Source organism: Perna viridis, chromosome 1 (assembly GCF_037379345.1).
Source record: "Perna viridis isolate PV_CMFRI_1.1 ecotype Kerala chromosome 1, ASM3737934v1, whole genome shotgun sequence".
Taxonomy (NCBI): domain Eukaryota; kingdom Metazoa; phylum Mollusca; class Bivalvia; order Mytilida; family Mytilidae; genus Perna; species Perna viridis.
Window position 1 is genome coordinate 3,053,761 of NC_142445.1, and position 26,715 is coordinate 3,080,475.

A 26,715-nucleotide genomic window follows, 5' to 3' on the forward strand; every position below is an offset into this window, starting at 1 on the left:
GATAACAATGGACAGAAATTATATTTACTCACAATTTGCTAAATATCTAATATTTTCATTTTTATTGAATTGTATAATCGTAAACATGTGATGAATACCTAAAGCTAAAAACCGACACAATAAAAGGCGGAAGCGAGGACAAAGAAACTTTTAAATCCTTCAAGGGAAATAAAATTTGTTTTAAACATCAGTTCCATTTTTAAAAGCTTTGATATCAATATTAGGAAATATTGATTCTTCTTTGATTGTGAAGGATACACATATCCTCATTTAACCTGAGAAATTTCCATAGTAACCAAACTTTCGTTAAAATATTTTTATAGGTAATCAAAGCGTATATATGCGAAAATCAGCAAAATAGTCTGGTTCAGTTGAAAAGTACAATCAGCCATTGTTCAACCAAGTGGATTTATTCGCAACAGCGGACCAGGTTTTATTTAGCCAAAAAACATCTGCCAAATTGAACAATTAAATTGTCACTAATTAATAGAAAAAAAAAAAGAATTTTATTTGAAATACAGTTATCAGATTCTATACAAAAATATTTTTTTGTTTAAATTACAAGTGCAGGAGTATCTTAAACATTACCAAATACCATAATAATTTCTGGTTATTACATTATACGTGTATTGTCAAGTTTTTATTTATCTGCATGCAGACTTGTTCATAAATTATTAATTGACGGTGAACTAATTAAATTAACAAATTTATTCGAAGTAAAAATTACAAAATATACTACATTATTAAAAAGTGTTGTACGATTCTGTTTAACACAATAAAGTGTTGATATACAAAACGAATGTCAATAAGTTTTACAAAAGGGGAAACATCTGTACCATCAACTGTCGAAAGCAAGGTATGTTCGATGTCTGTAGAACGTCTATCAAACATGTCAAACTAGGAAACCCAGTACACTTATAACTGTTTCTAGCATTAATACATTGCAGTTCAACAATCTAGTCCAAAACCTGGACGAATTTCAATAGATACATCAAACTCGTAGACTAAATAAAAGAAAAAATTCGTGCACATTATAAAAATGGAAGAAAAAGTCTATGTACAGGAATTTATATTATATACGTTAAGTATAAAATACAATTAAACATACATTTAATATATTTACAGATGTATATTAAATATTTCAAAAATGTTTAATTTATTGGTTAATTTAAATAAAAGGAATAAAATCTTGACCTACACTTCGGTAGTAGCATGATATCAATGTTATTTAAGGAAGAACTGGTATGTTTTTTTTTCGGTCAATGCAGAATTAACCTCAATCACGTGGTGCACAAAAGGTCATTTCAAATAGACCGAACAAATGTAACAGTCATTCCTTATAATTAAATTATTGAACTACATGTATATCAAAAGAATGGCCAGTCTACACTGATCACGATTCAAATCATGGCGTATGATGATTGCTGTCCATGAACAAGGTATTCAAGTTCTTTTAGAATTTCTGTTTAATGAGAAAATGTATTTTCAAATTAGTTGCTCATTTACTTTTGTTACTTTGTATGTATGATTTTAGTTACGTGATGTTCTTTGTTGTGTATTCTGTTTTCCATGTCTGGTCTTTGTCCCTGGATTACATTCTGTTGATTACCGCTATAACGTTGGTTCCCTTGATTACTCTTTTATATAACATATATACTTCACGTAATACATTGTTTTTTTTTCTTCTTAATCTTGAACTGCTACATTGAATACCTAGGAAAACGTCAACAATAAAACAGGTCAAGATGAAAAATACAACACAATATGACATGAAACAATATTAAATTATTCCCCTTATTATACTGTTTAGAATTGTTTTGGTTGAAAAATTACAAAATATATATATATTTAAAAAACAGCTCTTCCGCGTAGACATGGAACACAAGGTTTTCTTTGGGGGAAAAGCGTTGCGTTTGAAATTGCACTACATAGGGACTGAAGTACTGGGTGGGTGCAATGTTGATATCTATCTACCCAGTTGATCCATTAGCAAAATAAACTACAGGACCAGTTAACTGTCAAAGCAAAAAATAATAATAATAATAATTGCCCCGCAAGATATCGTACTTCAAGACTTTTTAGACCCCCAGTTACTTACTGTCAAAATGATAAATTGTATTGTACAACTTGAAGGTTTTATGTGTGCTTTTTTCGCATGTCCATTAACTGCACATTCATTTTTTCTATAAAGACAATTGTTGTTTCCAGTCCAAGTTTTTGAAAATCGAAAAATTTAAATAAAGTAGTCTTGCAGTCTGTGTGGTGCTTTGACCTCCCTACCACCAGTTGTTAGTTTGTATATTTCTGCTAGTTCAAAATCACTATTCTATGACGAAACCCAGCACATGTAGAATTCTTTAAACAAATCCTATGAACAGTCTCTAAATCTTAAAATACAATGCCAAAATTACAATGTTCGAACAATAACGTGCATGTCACTGCTACATATGTCATTAGCGAGCCATCATGTCACTTCGTTCTACACTAACCAGCGTTCAAAGAATACTGATGACACCATTGTTGTTTATAGTGCCCTGACGTAAATGGTGTGAAGTCAGAAAGTGCGAAGTCTGTTAATGGATGTAGAGCATTGTGGTCAAACGAATGAATCCGATTCCTGAAAGACTGAGTGAATATTTAATTCAATTTAATATTCCATTCCGGTGATAACTTGTAATGGATTGTTGTCCATGCATGAGCTGTACGTAGACACTTGCTCCATTTACATGTATTTCTTTAATATAAGTAAAAAATATAACTTTATTTTTTAACTAAGAATATCAAATAATAATTAATACAAAACCGGTGGAGTATAGGACACTTCCATGCATAATTGTTTTAATTCTGCCTTTTTATTTCATTTTCGCTCGAATACTTTACTCGGTAAAAACCAAGTTTAACACCCATTTCATATACTAATACAAAAACGTGATAATATCAAACACTTCTTTGTGTTTAGACTGGACTGCTCTCAATACTTTTGTTATTATGGTGCGAAGTACTCGCCGAGAGATCATCATCAGTTTGCCTGACTTCTTGATACTTATCAAAATTATCGTTTTCTGAACGTGCTGTTGTTGATTTCCCTCCAAATCTTCCTCTTATACTGGTAAAAATCATTCCTGTAACATGGAGAAAATAAAATGTTTATTTCAAAATTACAAGAAGCTTTTATTTGTGAACTCTGCTGACTTTTGTCTCTTGTGTTGTATAACTTAATATATTGTTTTTTTTTCTCGTGTAATCTAGCTAGGATAAATAAATGTAGTCATGCTTGTCACGTTACTAACCTGCACCTCGTTTTGAAGATTCTTCACCAGTGACATCATCAATGGCCTTGGATTTGTAGTACAGATACATGACCACCAATAGAACTAGGAATATACAGGCTAGACAGGTTCCAACAACTATCCCTTCAACCTTTATCTGTTCCATTCTGTCATTCTTTTTCTGGTTGGAATTTTTTACTATTTAGATGTAAAATAGTTAACATTGTTTCAGTCAATAATGTATCGTGTATGTTTTCACCTTACCATATGTTTATCCATATAACAGACATCTATAGAATATGTACCGAAAATATTGAGTTGAACATTGAATGCCGGTAGGGTTGTTGTATCTTTGACATATTCACCATATCCATTCTCGTTGTACTGAAGATCACTTTGACTGCCATATTGGTATAACCTTAATAAATCAATTGATAGGAGACTAGAGGCACATGTATCTGTAAAATTTCAGGAAGTCAAATCTCAAATGAAATTATTATGGTATATATAAAATTGTATTTACTTTATCGTCTTTTAACGTACTCACCTGTCTTCGAAGTCACAGTCATAAACGTTTTAGGAGAACAGACCGGAGTGACATCTACAGAGAAGTCATAAGAACCTTTAAATGCCAGGTCTTGATAGCTGTAGTGGTATGGTTCACTCTCTATAACGTCCATCTGTAGCTTGTCCGTCGTAGGACACCAGGGTCCAGCAAAATTGTTCTGATGCCAACAGTCATAGACCTAAAATATATGGTAAGACCATGTACATTGATACAGGCATATCTGAGTGTTTTGTTGGTTCATTGGAGTTTTCATTATCATGTAAAGCATTGCCAAATTGTTGAATTATATGTACTTTTAATTTGTTCATTTGAATTAAATTCAACAAAGAACATAAAATAATCAAAATAATACATACAAAGTAATAAAAATAAATGAGCAACTCGGACTCCGCTCAAAACTGGAAGCATGAGATAATTTACATTAACTGTGTTAATGTAATAAAATTATCTCTGCTGTTTGTCCTTCTTATTTTGGAGTTTTAGTAAAACAGGGTTGTTCTGTTAATATATACTGGATAATCGTTAAGCCATATTAAATTAGTTAATTTGATAACTATTAATTATTTAACCGTTGCTGATGTAGTCTTTCAAAAAATGAGATATTGAAATTTATTTTTGTTATTTTTAGCAAACAAAAATTGATTCAAGCCATTATTTTTCACTGTTTTTACACTAAAAATTCGCAAGCATTAATTTCTGATCAGTAACTTCACTTACGTTAGTTTGATCACCATTGTTGTCAAACTTAACCGCTGTAAATTTCACTTTTACGTAACAATCTTTAAAGGACTTTTTCCTGAATGTGACACAAAACTTGCTACATTCAGAGTCTTTAGTTCTTGTTGTCCTGAAAAACAGGGTGCAGTGTCCATCTGGCACTTTCTTCGTTGCAAAAACAGATGTTTCGTTGCCAGGATTGATAACAATGGTCTCTCTGCATCTGTTGTTTTCAAGATTTGACGGACTCAAGTTTACTATAAGATAAAGTTTCCAGTAACATATTAGTACACTGGAACTAATTTATAGTTTTTTTTTCTGTATGTGTAGTAATTTTTCTGTGTTATCAGTGTGTTGTTTGTATAGGAGAAATCAAGGGAATCAAGGTTATAGCGGTAATCAAAAGAATGCAACACAGGGACAAAGACCAGACATGACAAAAAAAAGACATACACAAAAACAAAGAACATAAAGTAACTAAAATCATACATACAAAGTAACAAAAGCAAATGAACAACTCGGACTCCACTAAAAACTAGGAGCATGGACCAGGTGCACCGGTAGGGTAAGCTTCCTCTGCTTTTCTAGAAACACCCGCCGAGTTGCTCATAAAAAGTCAAGTCCGGGGTAGACAAACGAGGAAAGGAAAACTATGACACATTGAATAAATCAGTTTTCATGGTGCAGATGGATACACCATAACGACCCACGAGTTCATGATGACGACCATATAGCTTGTTATTAGCTGTAATCTTGTTAAAGTGTCGTCTGTTTGACTTGTTATTAGCTGTAATCTTGTTAAGGTGTCGTCTGTTTGACTTGTTATTAGACGTCCGTGAAGCATATACATATCTATTTATTATGCGTGTTGTCTCTATGTTCATGTATGTTGTAAGACTTTTTTGACAACTGTATGTGTTTTCAGTGTGTTGTCTCTGTGTCTTGATATTAGCTGCATCTGTGTTGAATATTGTCGTTGTGTAGTCTGTTTTGTCATTCAGTGAATTATCAGTGTGTTGTGTATATGAGTATTTTTAACTTTAAATTTTGATAAAATCATTTTATTGTCTTAAAACCACATTCCCCTCTTACCAACAATATCGGCATTGACTGGATAGAAGTTCGGAAGAAAGATCAACGTTGCTGCCAAAATTATCATTGTAATCCTGAAAAGAGACGTTAATGCTCTTTAACAACTTAACAAACATTATAACAAATAATAATTGGTTTTACCGGGTATTTTTTTTCTACACCATAGAGCAATGGTATAGAGAACAAAATTAATAACAACATACATATATATATATAATTACAAAATACACACATCTAGGGCTAAGGAGTTGATTGGTGTATATGTTTCTTAGAAGGAAAATTATAATAGCTTTCTATATTCATAACTTTAGAGATCTACCCTGGAAACGATATTTTTGTAATTTTTCACATAAGTTTATGTAAATTGTTAAGATCAGAATAAGATGAGCTATTTATCAAAGCTTTCAATTTCATGATATTGGTCTTTTTACGATTTTTTGGAGGAGTATATAGCTCTTTCGAATGATGTACATTCAAATATTTAATTGGACATGTCCTGATGAAATGTTTTATACAACACTGTATTTTGAAGGAGGATTACTGTTTTTCTTTAGTTGGAAGAGCGATAAGTTTTTTTTTATAGTTTACAGGTTGCTATATGGTAAGAAGTTTGAGGAATGTTTTACAGTTGAAAACAAATTATGAATGTTTTTCTAATACTTTTAGAGTGTTAATGCGTGTTTCACAGCTGGAAAAGTGAGATTTTTTTTTTACTGTTAGAAGAACAATGAATATTTTAAGTTGGAAGGGTACTAAATGGTTTATAGTTTGCAGGATAATGAATGTTTTAAAGTTAGAAGAGTGCTGAATGTGTTTATGAATGTTGTAAAGTTGAAAGAGCAATAAGTGTCGTATATAGTTTGTGTAGGATGATAAATGTTTAAAGTTAGACATTTTGTGAATGTTTTAGAAGTTGATGAGATTTACCAAATAATGTCTGGTTCTTTCCGAATACTTTTGATTAGACTGTGATCATAAATTACCCCACAGTTTATCAGATTACATAAACTTAACTATAATGACAACCAAAATAAGTTCGTGTCCTCGGTCTTCTGTTGTAATGAGTTTGTGTCCTCGTTCTTCTGTTGTAATGAGTTTGTGTCTTCAGTCTCCTGTTTTAATGAGTTTGTGTCCTTGTTCTTCTGTTCTTAAGAGTTTGTGTTCTCAAGCTTTATTCTAATGAGTTTGTGTCTTCAATCTTCTGTCCTGATGACAGATGAGTTGGTGTCCTCAGCCTTCCGTTCTAATGAGTGTGTCTTCAGTCTTCTGTTGCAATTAATTTGTGTCTTAAGTCTGCTGTTCTAATCAGTTTGTGACTTCCGTCTCCTGTTCTGATGAGTTTGTGTCTTCAGTTCCTTGTTCTAATGAGTTTGTGCCCTCAGTCTCTTGTTCTAATGAGTTTGTGCCCTCAGTCTCTTGTTCTAATGAGTTTGTGTCCGCAGTATCCTTTTCTAATGAGTTTGTGTCCTAAGCCTTTTGTTCTAATGAGCGTGTCTTCAGTTTTCTGTTGCAATAAATTTGTGCCTTAAGTCTGCTGTTCTAATGATTTTGCGACCTCAGTCTTCTGTTCTGATGAGTTGATGTCCTCAGCCTTTTGTTTTAATGAGTTTGTGTCTTCAGTCTTCTGTTGTAATGAGTTTGTGTTTTCAGTCTGCTGCCTTAATGAGTTTGTGTCTTCAGTCTAGAGTTCTAATGAGTTTGTGTCTTCAGTCTGCTGCCTTAATGAGTTTGTGTCTTCAGTCTAGAGTTCTAATGAGTTTGTGTCTTCAGTCTGCTGCCTTAATGAGTTTGTGGCTTCAGACTTCTGTTCTAATGAGTTTGTGACCTCAGTCTTCTATTCTGATTTGTTGTTGTCCTCAGCCTTCTGTTCTAATGAGTTTGTATCCACAGTCTTCTGACATAATGAGTTTTTTGTGTTCTCAGTTTTTTGTTCTAATGATTTTGTGACCTGTCTTCCGTTCTGATGAGTTGGTGTCCTCAGCCTTTTCTTCTAATGAGTGTGTCTTCAGTCTTCTGTTGCAATGAATTTGTGTCTTAAGTCTCCTGTTCTGATGAGTCTGTGACCTCAGTCGTCTGTTCTGATGAGTTGGTGTTCTCAGCCTTTTGTTCTAATGAGTTTGTGTCTACAGTCTTCCGTTGTAAAGAGTTTGTGTCTTCAGCTTAAAGTTCTAATGAGTTTGTGTCTTTAGACTTCTGTTCTAATGAGTTTGTGTTCTCAGTTTTCTGTTTTAATGAGTTTGTGTCCTCAGATTTCTGACATGATGAGTTTTTGTGTTTTCAGTTTTCTGTTCTAATGAGTTTGTGACCTCAGTCTTCTGTTCTAATGAGTTTGTGACCTCAGTCTTCTGTTTTTTATGAGTTTGTAACCTCAGTCTTCTGTTCTGATGTGTTGGTGTCTTCAGTCTTCTGTTGTAATGAGTTTTTGCCCTCAGTCTAGAGTTTTAATGAGTTTGTGCCGTCAGTATTCTATTCTTCAGACTTTCTGAAAATGCTCTACTTGGATCTCCCAATGATTGTAACGTCGATATTTAATCCTCCCCGATAATCTTAAGAATCCTTAATATATACTTTATTCAGCATGTTCAAACCGTGTAACATGCACAAATTATACAAAATTTGTCCAACTAATGCAGTATTAACCTTAAGTATATATGGCTTTATTACTTCCTGGTGTGTTGCTCGATATCTAAGTGGTAAAATACCTATAAGTGATGTGTGATCTTCTAAGGATCATTGAGGTTATGTCATTCAATAGTCACATTACAATCAAAGTTGAAACAAATGCAGGATAATAACAAAATTACCGAACCGACAAAATCTAGGCAGTAGCCAAAATGAATATTCAAAAGGAAAGTCCATATAACAAATGGCATTATCAGAGTGAAAGCAGGAAAGTTGGAAACCATTGCAATGGTCCTGACTTGACACAGGCACAGGTGAATTAAACCAGGTTTTATAGCGCTAAACTTCCCGTTCGAAATTATTTCCGCTATATTTCAACACTACTGGATAGTATAAAATTGTCAATCAGTAATGATTCATGGGAAAACATTCAACCTGGTCAACTTTACATCACTTGCGTGAAACACTATATTAAAACCACTTTGAAGTCAAATTTTACATCGATGTTTTAAAAATTGACAATTATTTTGACTATTTTTCATCAACAATTGTGTCATTGCTTACCGACCACGTAAGGTGAGCCTTTACTAATGTATGTTTTAATACAATTTCCGCTACAAGTTTGCATTCAAAAAAGAAAACATATTTCATCCGAATAACCTGATATACGCAACAATTAAAAATAACATTAATCTGCGTGGTTTGTAAAGATATTCAGACATACCATTTTATCGATAAATTAATACATTTGTATACATGTATATTCCACGTCATAAATGAATGCTGGATTCTGATTGGTTGATAGCAAGTGTATTTTAAACACATTTTTAAAGATTTCGGTCATTTTTACGGCTGCCTTGGAATATGCATAAAAATATACTCCATTTCTTCCTTAGCTGTGGTGTTTGCCATAACGATTACCTTCGCGAGAATTCGTTGGGAAATCTTTTGTCTTGTCACTCAAAGATTCGGTGTGATTTTAAAAACATATATATCATGACAGTGAGGGGCATTTGCGATAAACACCAGTTTCCCTCATTACTTAAGAAGTGAAGATCAACCACCACGCATGCACCTGTACAGCAAAAGGGTTTGAGGGACAATAAAGAAATCATGTTGCATAGTTTTAACTTAACTGCTATTCAAAAGTAAAAAGCGTCAATTTTGGTCGCTCCTTCAGTGGGATTCGGACCCTTCTTTTCTCTGACATCTATGGCTACATCGCCTGCACTTAGTCCAGCGCTCTAGACCACTCGGCCAACTAGACTAAAGAAAAACCGAGTGATACTTCCTCGTAAGTAAGTCTAGAGCGCAAGAGCGCAAACATTAGCACACGATACATCAGTTTTTTTTAAGACTTTCGGTAGACTTGTTCCATACATTGTAGTTCAATGAATGATTTTAGTGCTGTGTTTTCCTATATGGTGACAGTTAGTTTTATATTAGTATCCTTTTCGTGTCTATGTCTTCTTAAGGTTCCAATTTTTGCTTGTTTTACGACCTTCTCAATTGACAAATGGAATTTGAATATTGTGCATTATATGTAAATTTTGCCAAATGACTTCGGCGTCTAAGATGAAACTGAAGTTTTCATTAAAGCTGAAGTTTTATATAAGTATCTCACAGGCTAATAATATAGCGATTAAATCATCATAAATATAAACAAAAGGTTCGGCTCCAATCAACAGATACTGAGTTCCTGTTTGCAATTAAAATGTACACGCGTTATTTTGCAAGTAATAAGTGCAACTATGTAAATAGGGCTTAATTTGTCATGGAAACAGTTTAATGCCTATGCCAGACACATGAATATTACATGTACGTAGGGTAATGTCCTTCTACCATTTATAGGGAAATGCTTATAGGATTGGTGTTAATCATGATTTTAATAATGTATATATGTAAATTTTAATATCACGTATCGACCAGGCATACATCAAATTAAAATTGCATGGTGTAAATTCGCAGCCATGCTAGACACGAGTACAGTTAAAGTAGGTCTTGGGTACCGTATCCTGGCTAATTTGCGTATCTTTTCATGATTTTTTTTATTTTTCAAATGTATTTTTTCGCGCAGTCTTGAATTCGCTTTCGTTGATCAAATTGTATGAAATCTTCATGTTTAGAATGAGAATTTTTCATGTTTAGTGCATCTTGCACTGAACAACACAAGGTTCAGTACTATAAAAAAATAAATACGTCTACATGCATAACAGTGGTAAAAACCTCATAATTAAAAGGAACAGACAAAACTACCTTAAATAATACATCTATACAAAAGATAAAACAAATCCCCTCTCCAAAAAAAAAACAAACAAAACAAACAAACAAACCTGCAAACAAATAAAGAAATTCAGTACAACAAAAATGGAGCAATCCTATTTTTATTTACATACACAGTTTGTCATCATGTATTGTTAAACCCTTTGTACCTTATGGCTTTCTGATAATTAATAACGATGACTAAGAGATAAGCTAGTACATGTTTTATAAAGCATATCATATCATATTCCAGGCAGGAGTTTTCTTAGATTTCTCAACAATTAAAAGTCAATAACTTCGAGAGCTATGTTGTATAATCTTAATCCTTTATTGATTTAGCGACGATATCAGTAAAATTATAAATGATTAAAACGGAAGTAATGTGCTTTAACATGCGAGAAACATTTAGCTGATTGTTTCAAATGTTTTATGTAGTTCCACGTGGACAATTTTTAGTATTTTTCTCTCATTTCTTAGTGTTTGTTAATTAAAATAGCTTCTCAACAAAGCTAGAAAGACAGCATTCCTTTCAGTGCACGGCCGCTTATGTTACTGGTCGTTGTATTCATTGTTACACGTATCACGTATTGAATTGTATCTTTGTTTCGTCATAAATTTGTCTTTAGATGTATATATCAACCTTGATATTAGAGCATACATTGCATCATTTCTTTTTGCATAATGCTATTTGTTTTTGTGTTGATGTAACTGCCCGAGTATTGATGTATATTATACACTATAGACAAGTTTATGTCCAGTATGACGATGAATTAACGTCCATTGGGATCAAAACCACAAATTCTAATGGAAGCTTCAAATCCAATGTACAGAAAATTGTAGACTATCTGTCTGTCATGTGTTTTGAGGTTTGACATGAAAATGGTATGTTCTATTTATACTCAACTATTTTGTGATTAGACTTTGCGACTAGCTTGTTCTTGTTTTGTTTTTGTTTTGTTTTGTTTTGTTGTGGTTTGTTTGTATTGGTGTTTGTTTGTTTGTTTGTTTTTTTTTTATTTTTTTTTAGCTTACAGAACAATGGGTGGACTCATTTCTGATAATGATGAGAGGTCAGTATAAAAGATTGAATCATGAACCATCATTGGTTCCGCCTTTCGCGCAATAAAGTTATTGTCACACGTAATACAAATAGTAACTAAGGTTAAACAATACCGTCCATAATAGACACAGAAATCATTCATTTTAAAAGTTCTAAACTAGGACGATTGTAGTGTAATTGTCATTAATAATTAAGTGGGAACATCTCCCTTGACTCCCCAAGTATCGATAACTACTATTTGCAGTATATCTCAGTAATTGCTTTTATCTTGTTCTAAAGGCCTCTGTCCATGTACAGAGCATTGGCTTGGGATCAATACTCAACTCATGCCTTTATACAAAGTTAATAAGTTTTGATTCAGAGAGAATGGTTTCTCCTAGATCATTAAAATAATAGTTATAGAAAATAAAAATGCGTACCGTCCAAATCGCATTTTTTTTTATAAATGACCACAAATATTTATAATTTAGAGGTTGTCATTAACCAACACAAAATATTGGTAATAATAAATTTACATCACACGATTGGTTATTCAGCTAGAGCACTTCCACGGTTGTTAGCTAGAAAGTAAATGACCGTCAGTGTTTTCATAATAAGGGACACATTTCTTTTACTTTTTCAAGCACAGCTAAAACACCTTTATATAACAATCTTGGTAAATTTTACATCACGCAATATTTATAAGTTTATATTTCTATTTATTAGCCAGTATTTTACAATGCACCATGTAGGGTTGTTTCTATTTCAAAATCATAAACCACGCCTTTTTTTCTATTTTCAAAGCATACATTAGTTCCTTTTCCATTTTAAATAATAATAAAACTGTTTCTAAATACAAAGTATACATGTTCATGATCCGGTCCGATATACATGTACAATATTTGATTTGTTGCTAAAACGTTCTCTTTCATTTCCACAGAAAGTATGTACACGTTTCATGCGATATCTGTCAATACACTTTATACGGACCTCCCCAAATATTCAGTATTATTCCCTTGTAATCATGATAGCCAGCTGACCAAGTTTGCAGTAATTAAGGCTTTTGTTGGCTCATTGGTAGAACCTTCAAATAGACTAAAGTCAACTGTTTAATTTAAAAAAAAAATACAATGCATTTTAGTACCCTATTCAGAAGGAATATAAGCTCTACAAAGTAAATGAGAACTCTTAATTGCACAGCTTACCTTTTTTGTCAATGCCAATATCCCACAATAGGCTGTATTTCTTATCAAATACTTGTAACAACGTCTCAACACCTCATTTGAATGAATACGAATATGATTTTTTTGTTTTTCGTATCAGAGAGTACTGACCATAAATATCCCTTTTCTTCAGAGTTCAAACTGTGAGGATATGTATTATTAATTACATCATTCTGTAGAATCACAAGTATATTAATTCAATTCAGCATCATAAACCAGAAACAAGTAATATCATATCCTCTGCTATAGTTGATTGATTTTCTGGAGTTCTAGTGTATTGCCCCAGAGACCCAGCCAACATTTACTCATCGATCGGTGAATTTTCAAACCCCATCCATATCCAGCCAATATATGTAATTACTGGGTAATGTTTAAAACTTCAAACTCGATCAATACCTATTGTTTGTATTTACTAGTGCTTGGAGCCATTTTTTTTTATTTGTTCCAGCGATGCATCATAATCATTATCTCTATAAAACCGCTCTATCATTCCAAATACCTGATTAAATATTTGATACGTGTGTTTACCAAAATATACTTTATTCCTGCAGGACTATTAACGCCATATAGCTCACCTGATTCTCGTCTTGAATCTCCATGGAGACACAAGACTGCTGATAAATAAAATCTTATATTTCCGTTAATTTTGATTAGTTTGCGACTTCTTTGAATTCCTTGGTCTAAATTTAACGAACAGCGCTTGGGCCGATGTATTAAGCTGGTGACAGAAGTCAATCTGGATTGCTTAATAAAACTTGTACATGTATTATGTAATTTAACAATTCGTTTACTTGGCGTAGTACCTATCCCGTGAGATTCAGGAACTCGTGACTGAAATAATTTATAATTTAGCAGCTTTGCACCAAAACAGATGATATGGTATTAGGGTGTGTGCCATTTTTCCCCGACTTGTCATTTATACACATTTATTCTGAAACCTAGTTACAGAAATTTTGTCTGGTAACTATCCAAGTCTATTATTACCTTTTTCGAATGTTCAAAGGAATAAAAGATTCGTCAAATAGATAATAGCGCTATTTAGCTTGGTCTCAATGCACATTTTAAAAAAATCGTTTTGATACTAGTGTGATCAATAGGCTATTAGCTATAGCTGTTGTAATTTCTAGCTATAGCTAGTAGCTATTGTCAGTTCTAGCCAGCTGTTGTTTAAAGTATCCCTAATTTTGGTTGCAGCGCTGTTGAAAAATCTTTCTTAAACGTTTAAATCAGCTCGGAAATTATCATGCTATTTGTGACAACCAGAAGAATAGTACAATCAAACCTTAACAAAACTGTATACAAAATGTCAGAAGACATTTCATGACATGAGCGATTAAACAAGTTCCAAGGCATTGTACATGTACCCCCTAATCTTCCGTCATATCGTATACTGAATTTTAAAGAGTAATCAAGGGAACCAATGTTATAGCGGTAATCAAAAGAATGTAATCCAGGGACAAAGACAGACATACACAACAAAGAACATAAAGTAACTAAAATCATACATACAAAGTAACAAAAGCAAACAACGCGGTTTTTTTTTTTGTTTTTTGTTTTTTTTTGTTTTTTTTTGTTTTTGTTTTTTTTTTTTTTTGTACAGCTGTGACATCTATGGTAACACCGCCTACACAAAGTCCACATTATTCCTACAAGGAAAAATGACCCGGCCAGCGAAAGCTATATTTTCATATAGCTTAGCTGGCCGAGTGGTCTAGGGCGCTGGACTTTATGCAGGCGGTGTTGCCATAGATGTCACAGCGGTACGAGTTTTAGTCCCGTGGAGGGAATTTTTCAGACGTTTCTCCCTCCCTCTCTCTCTCTCTCTCTCTCTCTCTCTCTCTATATATATATATATATATATATATATATATATATTTAATATCCAAATAAATTGTATGATTCTCGTTATATGAATTTGTTAATCTAGTTATTTAAAATGTTGCAAAATTTTTAAGATGTGCTCAGCAAACACCAATGTCTGGCCAGCAGCATCAATTAGTAGCAATCTTCAAAATGCACTTTAACTCAGCATGAATAATGACAAAGTTTAACGAATTACAAAATACCATAGACTTGTAATAATCTATCAAAGTTAATATAATCATGAGGGGAGAACTGAGATTTTATGTCGAATGAGATTTCTTGTTCGCGCAAGCGAAAAATTTTTATTTATATTTCAGCAGTAAGCGAAATTTAAAAATCTGCCTTGTTAAGAGTAATCAAGGGAACCAAGATTATAGCGGTAATCAAAAGAATGTAATCCAGGGACAAAGACCAGACATGGAAAACAGACAAAACTAAAATCATACATACAAAGTAACAGAAGCAAATGAGCAACGCCGAGTCCACTAAAAACTGGGAGCATGGACCAGGTGCACCGGTAGGGTAAGCGTCCTCTGCTTTTCTAGAAACACCCGCCGAGTTGCTCATAAAAAGTCAAGTCCGGGGTAGACAAACGAGGAAAGAAAAACTATGACCCGTTGAATAAATCAGTTTTCATGGTGCTGATGGATACACCATAACGATCTACGAGTTCATAATGACGACCATAAAACTTCTGTAGTGATGACTTCAATCTTGTAGCAACATAACCCTGTTCCAGAAGCCTATTTGTTAGAGTTTTATCGCGATACAAAAAGTCTGCGTAGTTTCGGTAAGCTCTGGCATAACGGATGAGTTGTGATATGAACACCCCATACGCAGGTGCTGAAGGGATGTTGCCACAGATGAAAGAAAAGTTAACAATCCTGAATGAATAGTCATCACGTTTGTCGTAAAGTTTGGTCAATAGTTTTCCTTTACCATCGATTTCTAAGTGTAGGTCAAGATATGAGGCTGACTTCACGGTGTCTGTAGTATCCTTTATCTCAAGTTCGTTGGGGTAGATGCGATGTATCAAACCCCCGAAATTAGGATTGTTTAAAGATAATACGTGATCTATATAGCGGAAACTGAGATTAAAAAATCTAGCCAAACGATATTCTTTCTTTCGGATCAGATCAGCTATAAAGTAAAGGGGAAATATGGAATCATTATTATTATATTTTTCAATTGATGGTTTTTAAATTTGGGGCATATATTATTATTTCTAGTAAAGGAGTCTAGCCCCTCGCTTATAAAATGACCGGTACCTTAACGTTAGCTATACAGTACTCATACAACGTAAGAGGTTGAAATTTCGTTCTTTCGTTCTCGCGATTCCTCCGTACTCAAATGGTGGATGGATGTGTATCGAAGTAAACTTTCAGCACTGCTGCGGTAAGCTGTTCAACCTTTCTACTTAATGGTGTGTAATTTGACTGCTGATACAATACAGTTTTAACAACTTACAATTACAGTATGTTTGAAGTACTAAAATTATTAACACGGCTGTCAGTGGCGGATCCATGGAGTGCAGGTGATTGGCACCCCTCACTTTTAATGGAAAATTTGTTATTTTCATGTGTAAAATTGACAAAAAATTGCAAATGTCATAGCATCCCCTTTTTTTAGGCCTCCTCTTTTTCAAAGTGTCTGCTCCGCCCCTGACAGTGCTGTGTCAGTGATGTCGGTAACTGCAATATATAAATTCCTGTCTTTGTCTATTACAATACATCCTAAAACTGTCCTGGCAAACTTAACTTGTCTATTACAATACATCCTAAAACTGTCCTGGCAAACTTAACTTATCTATTACAATACATCCTAAAACTGTCCTGACAAGCTTATAAACTTGTCTATTACAATACATTCTAAAACTGTCCTGGCAAACTTATCGACCTGTCGTCTGTTATAATACATTCTAAAACTGTCCTGGCAAACTTATCGACCTGTCGTCTATTACAATACATTCTAAAACTGTCCTGGCAAACTTATCAACCTGTTGTCTATTACAATACATCCTGAAACTGTCTTGGCAAACTTATCAACCTGTCGTCTATTACAATACATCCTAAAACTGTCCTAGCAAACTTAACTTGTCTATTACAATACATTCTAAAACTGTCCTGGTAAACTTATCGACCTGTCGTCTATTACAATACATCCTAAAACTGTCCTGGCAAACTTATCGACCTGTCGTCTATTACAATACATTCTAAAACTGTCCTGGCAAACTTATCAACCTGTCGTCTATTACAATACATCCTAAAACTGTCCTGGCAAGCTTATCAACCTGTCGTCTATTACAATACATTCTAAAACTGTCCTGGCAAACTTAACTTGTCTATTACAATACATCCTAAAACTGTCCTGGCAAGCTTAACTTGTCTATTACAATACATTCTAAAACTGTCCTGGCAAACTTATCAACCTGTCGTCTATTACAATACATTCTAAAACTGTCCTGGCAAACTTATCAACCTGTTGTCTATTACAATACATTCTAAAACTGTCCTGGCAAACTTAACTTGTCTATTACAATACATCCTAAAACTGCCCTGGCAAGCTTAACTTGTTTATTACAATACATTCTAAAATTGTCCTGGCAAGCTTATCAACCTGTCGTCTATTACAATACATCCTAAAACTATCCTGGCAAGCTTAATTTGTCTATTACAATACATCCTAAACCTGTCCTGGCAAGCTTAACTTGTCTATTACAATACATTCTAAAACTGTCCTGGCAAACTTATCAACCTGTTGTCTATTACAATACATTTTAAAACTGTCCTGGCAAACTTAACTTGTCTATTACAATACATCCTAAAACTGCCCTGGCAAGCTTAACTCGTCTATTACAATACATTCTAAAACTGTCCTGGCAAGCTTATCAACCTGTCGTCTATTACAATACATCCTAAAACTATCCTGGCAAGCTTAACTTGTCTATTACAATACATCCTAAAACTGTCCTGGCAAGCTTAACTTGTCTATTACAATATATTCTAAAACTGTCCTGGCAAACTTAACTTGTCTATTCCAATACATTGTAAAACTGTCCTGGCAAACTTATCAACCTGTCGTCTATTACAATACATCCTAAAACTGTCCTGGCAAGCTTATAAACCTATTTCACTCTCAGAAAGTAAAATTAGATCATCTGCATATTGTAAGCAGCATGGAGTTAAATATATACATATAAATCCTTGTAAGCAGTAAAGTTTTGTTGTAATTAACTACATTGGGTCCGTTCATGAAAAGTCAGATATTTTTGGTAAGTCACTTGTATAAATATAAATAGCAGATGTATAAGTCCATCCCATTGTCTTAAACCCCTTTTTGCTCCATGTGCTTCTGGAATTCCTGATTCCAGATTTAGATTTTTATTGGAAAATCAATATTTATGTTATGCTCATTACAGAATTGTGAATAGAGCTTTTTGCAGTATCGAATTGGTCAGCAATGCTGCCCATTGTTTTTACATTGGCTATAAATACCGTAAAGTTATCAAAGTCTGTTTTTCTGTTGGTATTCTTTGATTTTCCGCACATCATCAATGTTGATGATCACGTGCCGTATTGGAGTATTTCAAGGTTGGGCATCTAATGTTGGAAAGTGCTGGTGAATTACACATAGCAGACTTTCATTTGTTGACCTCTCTAATCGTAAATGAGAGAACAAAGGTATATATTTTTTTCAAAACATCCCTTTGGTCGGATATATTCTTCATGGATAGTCTGCGATGGAAGCGTCAAGAAGGCTTTTAAATAAAATTGGCATGGATCATGATGCTTGCTGGATTTGAGCATATTCAAAGTCTTGAGTATAACGTTGTTAGTTTCAGCACATGTCTCATTTTATAACATTTTCTATTGGAAGGCTACAACTGCCGTTTGTTTAGAAACCATTTTTCTTCAACCTTTTCGTTTTTTTTTCTCCCTTCAACATGTTTATGGTTTAAGCATGTTTCAGATTGTTTTTTAACCATTAACATATTTGAGTACAAAAAACAAGCCTATATATACACGTATTGTATTCCACACAATGAACAGATATTAACACAATACGTATCATAAGCAGTAGAAATAATATTTGAACAGAGCCATCAGTTATGAAAATGGTATTTATTTATACAACCAAAAGCCTTTTCAATAAAAGTGCAAATTTCTAGGTTCATAATTCCAGGAAGAATAGTAGATTCCTTCTCAGAGTTGTTTAAATCAGAGGGGTTATGTCTAAATTTTTGAAAGTTTTTGACAGGATAAAATAAAATGTTTTTCGTCTTCTAATGCACCACATGTCTGACAAAGTCTTGATTTGTGTGGAACTTTTGGCCTATGATATGCCCTTTTTCTGTTAGAAGAGGATGGAATTTATTCTCAACTTTGATAGATATTGAGAGATTTAATTCTAGATATTTTTTGAATGGAAAAATCTGAATGAGAAAATGAAAATACTTAAGTTTTCAGTATGAAATATCACCAGAGATAGTTTTTAATAAATATTTTTCATACTTTGTTCTCTTTTTTAAATTTTCATTTTTTAGATTCTTTATGTCCAAATTATTTTTCTACAACTATAATCAATAAAAGAATATCTGGATTTTGACCCCTCTCTGAAAGGCAAGGTATATCTACTCTATTGAAAATAATTTATCAGATGAAAACAGGTTTAGTCTGATAAAAAAAAAGACAGATATGTAATGCAACCAAGAATGAGTAACCTTTCTATTCACATCTTGAGACCAAGTTTGATGCCTTTTTATGGAAGCCAAGAAGATATTTGAAATTTCTGTGATGAATGTTTTCAAATGGAATGTTATCCTTTTTAAAATCTTGTAAAGTAAAATCTGGTATCCAAATTTCGGAACCATTAGTTGTTGTAAGTTTTAATGTATCAAATAATTTTAACTGCAGTTTTGTACTAGAATATAGTTGTACTCTATAGAATATCAAACTAAATCCTTCTTTTAGTGCTTTATAATATAAATGTTCGGCCGCATGCTTTAGATTGCCATTGGATGAAGTCAATATTCCTAGATATTTTTCATTTTTGTCTCGATTTAAGAGAATGTCTTTTCTTCCTTTTATAACTTTTTATTTCGTTGACATTGATATTCAGCTCCCGTCTATTACAATACATCCCAAAACTATCCCGGCAAACTGAACTTGTCTATTACAATACATCCTAAAACTGTCCTGGCAAGCTTAACTTGTCTATTACAATACATCCTAAAACTGTCCTGGCAAACTTAACTTGTCTATTACAATACATCCTAAAACTGTCCTGGCAAACTTATCAACCTGTCGTCTATTACAATACATTCTAAAACTGTCCTGGCAAGCTTATAAACCTATTTCACTCTCAGAAAGTAAAATTAGATCATCTGCATATTGTAAGCAGCATGGAGTTAAATATATACATATAAATCCTTGTAAGCAGTAAAGTTTTGTTGTAATTAACTACATTGGGTCCGTTCATGAAAAGTCAAATATTTTTGGTAAGTCACTTGTATAAATATAAATAGCAGATGTATAAGTCCATCCCATTGTCTTAAACCCCTTTTTGCTCCATGTGCTTCTGGAATGTTCGCATGTTTCACGACAAATTTGTTATTTATCTTGTAAAAGTTTTCTCCAATTTTTAGATTTAAACATTTTTTGTTTTTTTTTAATAAATCTGAATGCCAAAAACAGAGTCAAAAGCTTTAGAAATATCTGCAAAACGTGCAAAAATGTTTGTTTTTATTTATGTAAATACTAATTTATCAGAGTTTTGATTGTAAAAACTGATATGGCCCGTATATGTATAATCAGGTATAATCCCTGCTTGAAAAGGGTTGTACAATTTAGCATCTACCATGTAATTATGGAGTCTTCTTGGTAATGAAGTGGTAAAAAGCTTACGCAAACAGCTGGTAAGACTGATACGAAATGAAATCATATTTTCTATGACACTTGATGTTCCCATTACTGTAAATTTATTGTTGTATGGCTCAAATATTCTAAGTGCTGAACAAAATGTAGAAGTTTTTCTTAAAGTTCAGAAGTTTATTATCAAAAGTAAAGGTTTATAAATGATTGACTTCCATGTACTGCATCTCTTCACTAATTTTGTAATTCAATTTTTTTTTCTATTCGTTCGTCTTATTTACTAGTCAATTAAGAAAATCCTTCCACATGCATCTTATTTATAAGAATATTCTTGCAAGTTTACTCTTAAGGATACGGAACTTTGTATAAGCTATCTAGCTTCTTTCCGAATCCTACCGTGAGTTTGTATGTAAATGTGTATACTGTATTTGCTTGTGCTTATATACTTGAATAAATATGTTTAAACTAATTATCACGTAAATTTATGTTCACCTTATCGGCGAGAAGTGATACGGGATCAAAACATTTTTCATGAATCTAACCTATATACATTAACTATTATTTACTTCCGTCGTCTGAACTCATGTGATGTTCAAGTAATTTTTGAAAATGTTCAGCCTTTATGAAATTGTAAAATGGATGACAGTTCGGGATGAAGATTCTAAAGACCACAGTATTTTGAATTATGCATGGAGGGAAGCGGGCGAGGTTAATTTTCTCGCACTTGTCGTTTCAACAGGTAAACGTCCAACAAAATGTCAGAAATGTCTGTTTCCTCGTATAACTCTTGGCTTCTCTACATATATATATATATCACAAAAATTTGCATCGTAAATTTGACAGTTATAACATATATATATGTCCCTGCTCTCTAACATAAGATAAAAAAAAGTTGACAACTGTAAAGAACAAAACAAAAGTGATTTCTGTTCCTACTCCCTGTTTATACTGGTTTTCTGTATGTATACAGACTACAGTGTTTATACTGTATTATAAGTTTAGGTCAGTACAGAGAATATGGACATTCAATTGGGAACTCTTATCAATTTAATTCAGTGTTCTTTTTCATAGAGGGGAGCTATATATTTTGGAGCTACGTGTACATTTGTACATATCCTGGTGTCATTGGTTCTCGATAGCATAACAGCAATGTTTTTTACTTGTTTGTTGAACTATTTATTGATTGGCAAGATTGCATGTTTACATTGTGAGAAAAACACAATTTAGTGTGGTGACCTATTAATAACTTTATGTGTAATACATCATCAGATATGACTTCCTGCATGGAGGGCATGAGAGACATTATTGGAAGGTGAAAATAAAGAAAATAAATAATTCAATATATTTTCATCAATATTTCATCTATACATTACTTCCAGTGAATGTTATAATTGATTAACTTTGATATGGGTACAAAATTTTAATCACATCTTATATTTTTTTATTTGCTGTGATATGGTGTTCCAAGCATAGGAGAAAAGATATACCAGGTTATTTGTATTGTAATTCGCCAAAAAGAAATAAGCTTTTCATATTATTGATATTCTATCTCCCTTTGAAACATTGATAATGTCATGACGTTTTTAACATTTTTGGGCAAGAGATTATAAGATACCACCAGAACTGTGCACCATACATTTTTTTTTACTGACATAGCCATGCATATATCACGACTACGCATGACCGCTGAATATATGACCTACCACTTTCAGTAAAAGTTTGTTTACATTCAAAATGTGTGTTGGGAGAAGTGGGCACTTAAAGAATGAACTTTTTAGGATTTAAGAGAAAGATAAAAAAGTTTTTAGGACAAATTCGACCTGAAAAATTGTGTAAGCGGAACAAATGGTCAAAATTGTGAAAACACGATTAAATCGTGTAAGTTGGCAAGTATGCCCGATTTGAAATGAATCATATCGCAACTTAACTTTAAGTATGCCTATCTTAGCTGGTTGACAAGTTGAAGTTCAAAAGTAAAATTGGTACATATAAAATATTAAAACACAAGCTCTAATGAGCTTTTAAAATTGACATAAGCTTTGAAAGCTTTGACTAAATAAAATGGTATACTTCACTTTTTGTCATTTCTGGGATGGGACTTTTTTATGTATATAAGGGAACCTTAAGGGAAATTAAGATACATGTTATAACTGTAAAGTTCACACTGCTTCAGGGTGCTCACTATAACTGTTAATAACAAAATCAGCTTTTTTAAATTACAACAATAATAAGTCTTAAATACATTTTGTAATTTAAGGAGATGTGATACTGCGATATTATTGCAGTGGACATTCACCAGTTGTACACCACATTCCCTGGACCAGTGAGAAACCAATTAGCTGTCTTTGTTTTGATCCAACAGTTTCGTGGCTGCTGGTTGTAACTGAGGACTTAACTGTCTGTATAGTTCCTGTTCTTTCTCTTGTGGTAAATGATATCCTTATTTTTAGCTCACCTGGCCTAATAGGCCATCTGAGCTTTTGTCATCACTTAGCGTCCATCATCACAGTTGTTGTCTGACGTTAACTTTTCTTTAAAATCTTTTTCTCTGAAACTACCGTACAGAATTCGATAAATTTTTAGGGACAATCATCCATGACATGATATTTTCAAGATAGTAGATGTACAGATTTTGGAGTTATTGCTCTCTTTATGATGATTTTTACCTATTTTGCCTATTATTTTGATAATTGTAAGATGTTGAAATGTTTAGTATTTCAATATCGATGTTTGGTGCAAATTTCAGAAAAATCTGTTGACACTTCAGTCTTCTAGTCTTACATTTAAAGTCTTCTTTACGGGCATAGTAAATATAATGTACAACTTTTCCACACCAAAATTGTGCTTGCCCTGGGTAACGTGTTATGTGAAAGTGGAATCCTAGAACACTGTAACGTGTTATGTGAAAGTGGAATCCTAGAACACTGTATTTCCTGGAGTTATTGCCCTTGAAAGTATCATTTTGATGTCTTTTTTTTTTTATCAGTTTTTGCCTATTATTTACAGTAGAAAACAAAAGCTGATTGATGATTAATGTAAACTGATAAATTGTTCGGTATTTCAATATATTTTTTTGGTGCAAATTTAAGAAAATCTGTTGACACTTCTTAGAGTTATGACCCTTGAAAGTGTCTTTTTTTTTTTTTTTATCAGTTTTTGCTTATTATTTGGAATTGGAAATCAGATTGTAAAGTGTGAATATGTTCAACATTTCAAAATCTATTTTTGGTGTTAATTGCAGAAAAATCTGTTGGCACTTCTTGAAGTTATGGCCCCAGAAAATGTCATTTTGACCATTTTCCCAGTTTTTGCCTGTTATTTACAAAACCGTAGCAGATTGATAATTAATGTAAACTGTAAAAAAATATCAAATATGTAAAGCTCTACAATTGGTGCAAATTTGGGAAAATCTGTTGATTGCATTTTTAATGAATTTTTGCACTTTTAGCCTGTTATTCAGTTTTCAGTTAACATAAGTAGAATGTTGATTAATGTTTATAACAAAAATGTTCATTATTATGACAAATATCTTTGCAAATTTTGTCAAAGATATTTGATCATTTTTAGTGTTTTGCATGTATTCAGCTTTTTAAAGGTATTAAACCATTTTAGCCATTCAGGCTCTCAAGAGCCTCTTGTTTTTAGATAATACACATGTTTTTAATGTCTTTACATTTGTAAATTTGTCTTAGATAAAAATCATAATTGATACCCAATAAATGGACTATAAACAAGCATTCTGAGAGTATTGCAAAGCATTACATAGTTCCCTACCAGTTGTTTATATCACTGACCCAAATACTACCTTGGATAATCAATTATAAATGACAAACTGAGGAAATGACCTTGATTTTGAACAGGAAAAGGGATATGGACAAAGACAAGAAAGATGTTCAGATCTATTTAACTGATGCAGATTTCCAGTTTTGTGCATGGACAGTTGGACAGATTAGGTTCCAAATAATGGTTGACTGATTTGTCAAAACAAAATAAACAAAAAACAACTCAATATTTTAAGTCTTTCGAAAAAAGTGCATAAAACTGAAATTTAGTATCTTTTTTAAAAAATCAGCAAAGCAGAACGAAATGCAAATTTGATCTGTAACTTATCAAGGCAGATTCATGTACCAAAAATCAGCTCAATATCTGCAAGCATTTAGAAAAAAGTATAGAAAACTTAAATTTTGGTGAATTCAAGGGCCATAACTTGGACAAAAATCAGAGAAGTTGAACAAAACCTAAACATGATCTATAACTCATAAGGTAGACTCACATTCCAAAAATCAGCTCAATATCTGCAAGCATGTAGAAAAAAAAAGTATGGAAAACTTGAATTTTAGTAAATTTTTCAAAGTTCAGTTGTCATAACTTGGACAAAAATCAGAGAAGCAGAAAGAATGTAAACTTGATCTGTAACTCATTAAGGTTGACTCACATACGAAAAATCAGCTCAGTATCTGCAAGTGTTTAGAAGAAAAGTACAGAAAACTTCAAATTATTGCAGGACTAACAGACACACAGATGGAGTGCAAATCTAAAGTCCCCTTCGGCTAAATCTGGTAGGGGACTAACAAAAACTGCAACCCTGTTAACATAGCTATTTAAAAAAAATAAAATTCCATCTGGAGGTATGTCAGGCAACTGTTTTTTCTTCACTGATAAAACTTCAGATTTTTGCATTTCACCATAACTATGGTGTATGGACAGATTCACCATAATGATGGTATATGTTCAGATTCACCGTAATAATGGTGTGTGGTCAGATTCACCATAATGATGGTGTGTCAGGTCAGATTCATCATAATGATGGTGTATGGACAGATTCACCATAATGATGGTGTGTCAGGTCAGATTCATTATAATGATGGTGTATGGTCAGATTCACCATAATGATGGTGTATGGTCAGATTCACCATAATGATGGCGTGTGGTCAGATTTAATTACTATGACTAGATTTATGATTGTAAAGTTAATTTTCATACAAAGGCCAACAAAACAAGATAGTTTTGGTATAATAACCAGAAGCCATGGTATGTATTATTGTTACAGGATAACACTGCTAAGGTTGACAGAAAATGGAATTTAGAAGATGTTACAGTACTACGTTTTAGAAAACAGTCAGGTAATAATTTGGTGTATGTAACAACTGTATGTGAATCAATAAAAGGAGCAATGTTCAAATATTGCTTTTTTATTTTGTTCTTCAAAATGATACTATGTTAAGTTATTTTGTGATAACTTTTGGTGATATTCTGTGGAATGTCTCTCATTTTTGTTTTCATTCTATATTAAGAAATACATACAACATAGAAACTAAATTCAATACAGTGACTGGAATGTCTCCCAAACAATGAAATTATAGCAGGAATTGTAAGCCAAATTTTAATACTACAATGTATATAATTTAATTGTCATTATGTTACAGGTATTCCATCTGTGGTCACATGGTGGCACACATTGGATGATAGACAGATTGCTATTATTGGAATGAAGGTATTCATCTCACTTTGAAATATTAGAATTGAATGAAGTGTGCATGTTTCAAGACTCCAAGTAATAAGTATTATTAGCTACAAAATAATGAGGCCAAAGAAAAAATATGTTCGTTTCGGGATTCCTGATCGACCCTAATTTTTTCTCCCGACCCTAATACATTTTTTCCCCAAAATTGAAAAAATCGGTAATTTTTGCCAATTTCCGGTATAATACAGATCATTTCCGGTAAACCGAAAGTATATTAAAAACCAGGTCACAAAAGCGTTTGAATAGGAGACTTATTTATATCACGTAAATCCAAGCGTAAATACAGTGTACTTATATTTTGTTCAAAATTCCTACAAAAAAATAAATGTATTGTAATAAAAGACATGATTATAGGTGTGTATGTTAAAAATTAAACTTTCTACTTAAAACCATACACTTTCATGACTTAAACATGATGCTGTTTTACAAATATAGGGTCAACATTAGTAGAGAAAAAATAAAATGAAAAAAAAAATAAAATGAAAATGCCGACCGATCTACCTTATTTTTGGCAGAAATGTAATCCTAAACAGACATTTGTTTTGGGTCTGATCCAATATTCACAACCAAATAACTCTTATAAAACCTTTATGTGTATCTGCTTGCATGACTTATTGTTTTTACCAGAATACATGAAATTAATTTATTTTATGCTTTTGTATAAGC

General features: G+C 32.8%; 2 protein-coding genes across 2 annotated transcripts in view; one reads left to right on the plus strand and one right to left on the minus strand.

Moving 5' to 3' along the window:
• Window positions 1–690: 690 nt before the first annotated feature.
• Window positions 691–13,114, minus strand: LOC148626867 (uncharacterized). Its single transcript, XM_088552214.1, has 6 exons — window positions 12,775–13,114; window positions 5,647–5,720; window positions 4,555–4,811; window positions 3,817–4,015; window positions 3,291–3,467; window positions 691–3,122 (listed from the first exon to the last, which is right to left on the minus strand). The coding sequence occupies exons 2-6, from the start codon at window positions 5,711–5,713 to the stop codon at window positions 2,956–2,958; spliced, it is 867 nt and encodes a 288-aa protein (XP_088408340.1). The 5' UTR covers window positions 5,714–5,720; window positions 12,775–13,114; the 3' UTR covers window positions 691–2,955.
• Window positions 13,115–21,065: 7,951 nt separating this feature from the next.
• LOC148626868 (uncharacterized) overlaps window positions 21,066–26,715 on the plus strand; it is a 32,991-nt gene continuing 27,341 nt past the window's right edge. The window contains exons 1-4 of the mRNA XM_088552988.1: window positions 21,066–21,264; window positions 22,783–22,952; window positions 25,576–25,648; window positions 25,952–26,019. Coding sequence (XP_088409114.1) covers window positions 21,135–21,264; window positions 22,783–22,952; window positions 25,576–25,648; window positions 25,952–26,019 — 441 coding nt within the window. The 5' untranslated portion in view covers window positions 21,066–21,134. The remainder of the gene's footprint in view (window positions 21,265–22,782; window positions 22,953–25,575; window positions 25,649–25,951; window positions 26,020–26,715) is intronic.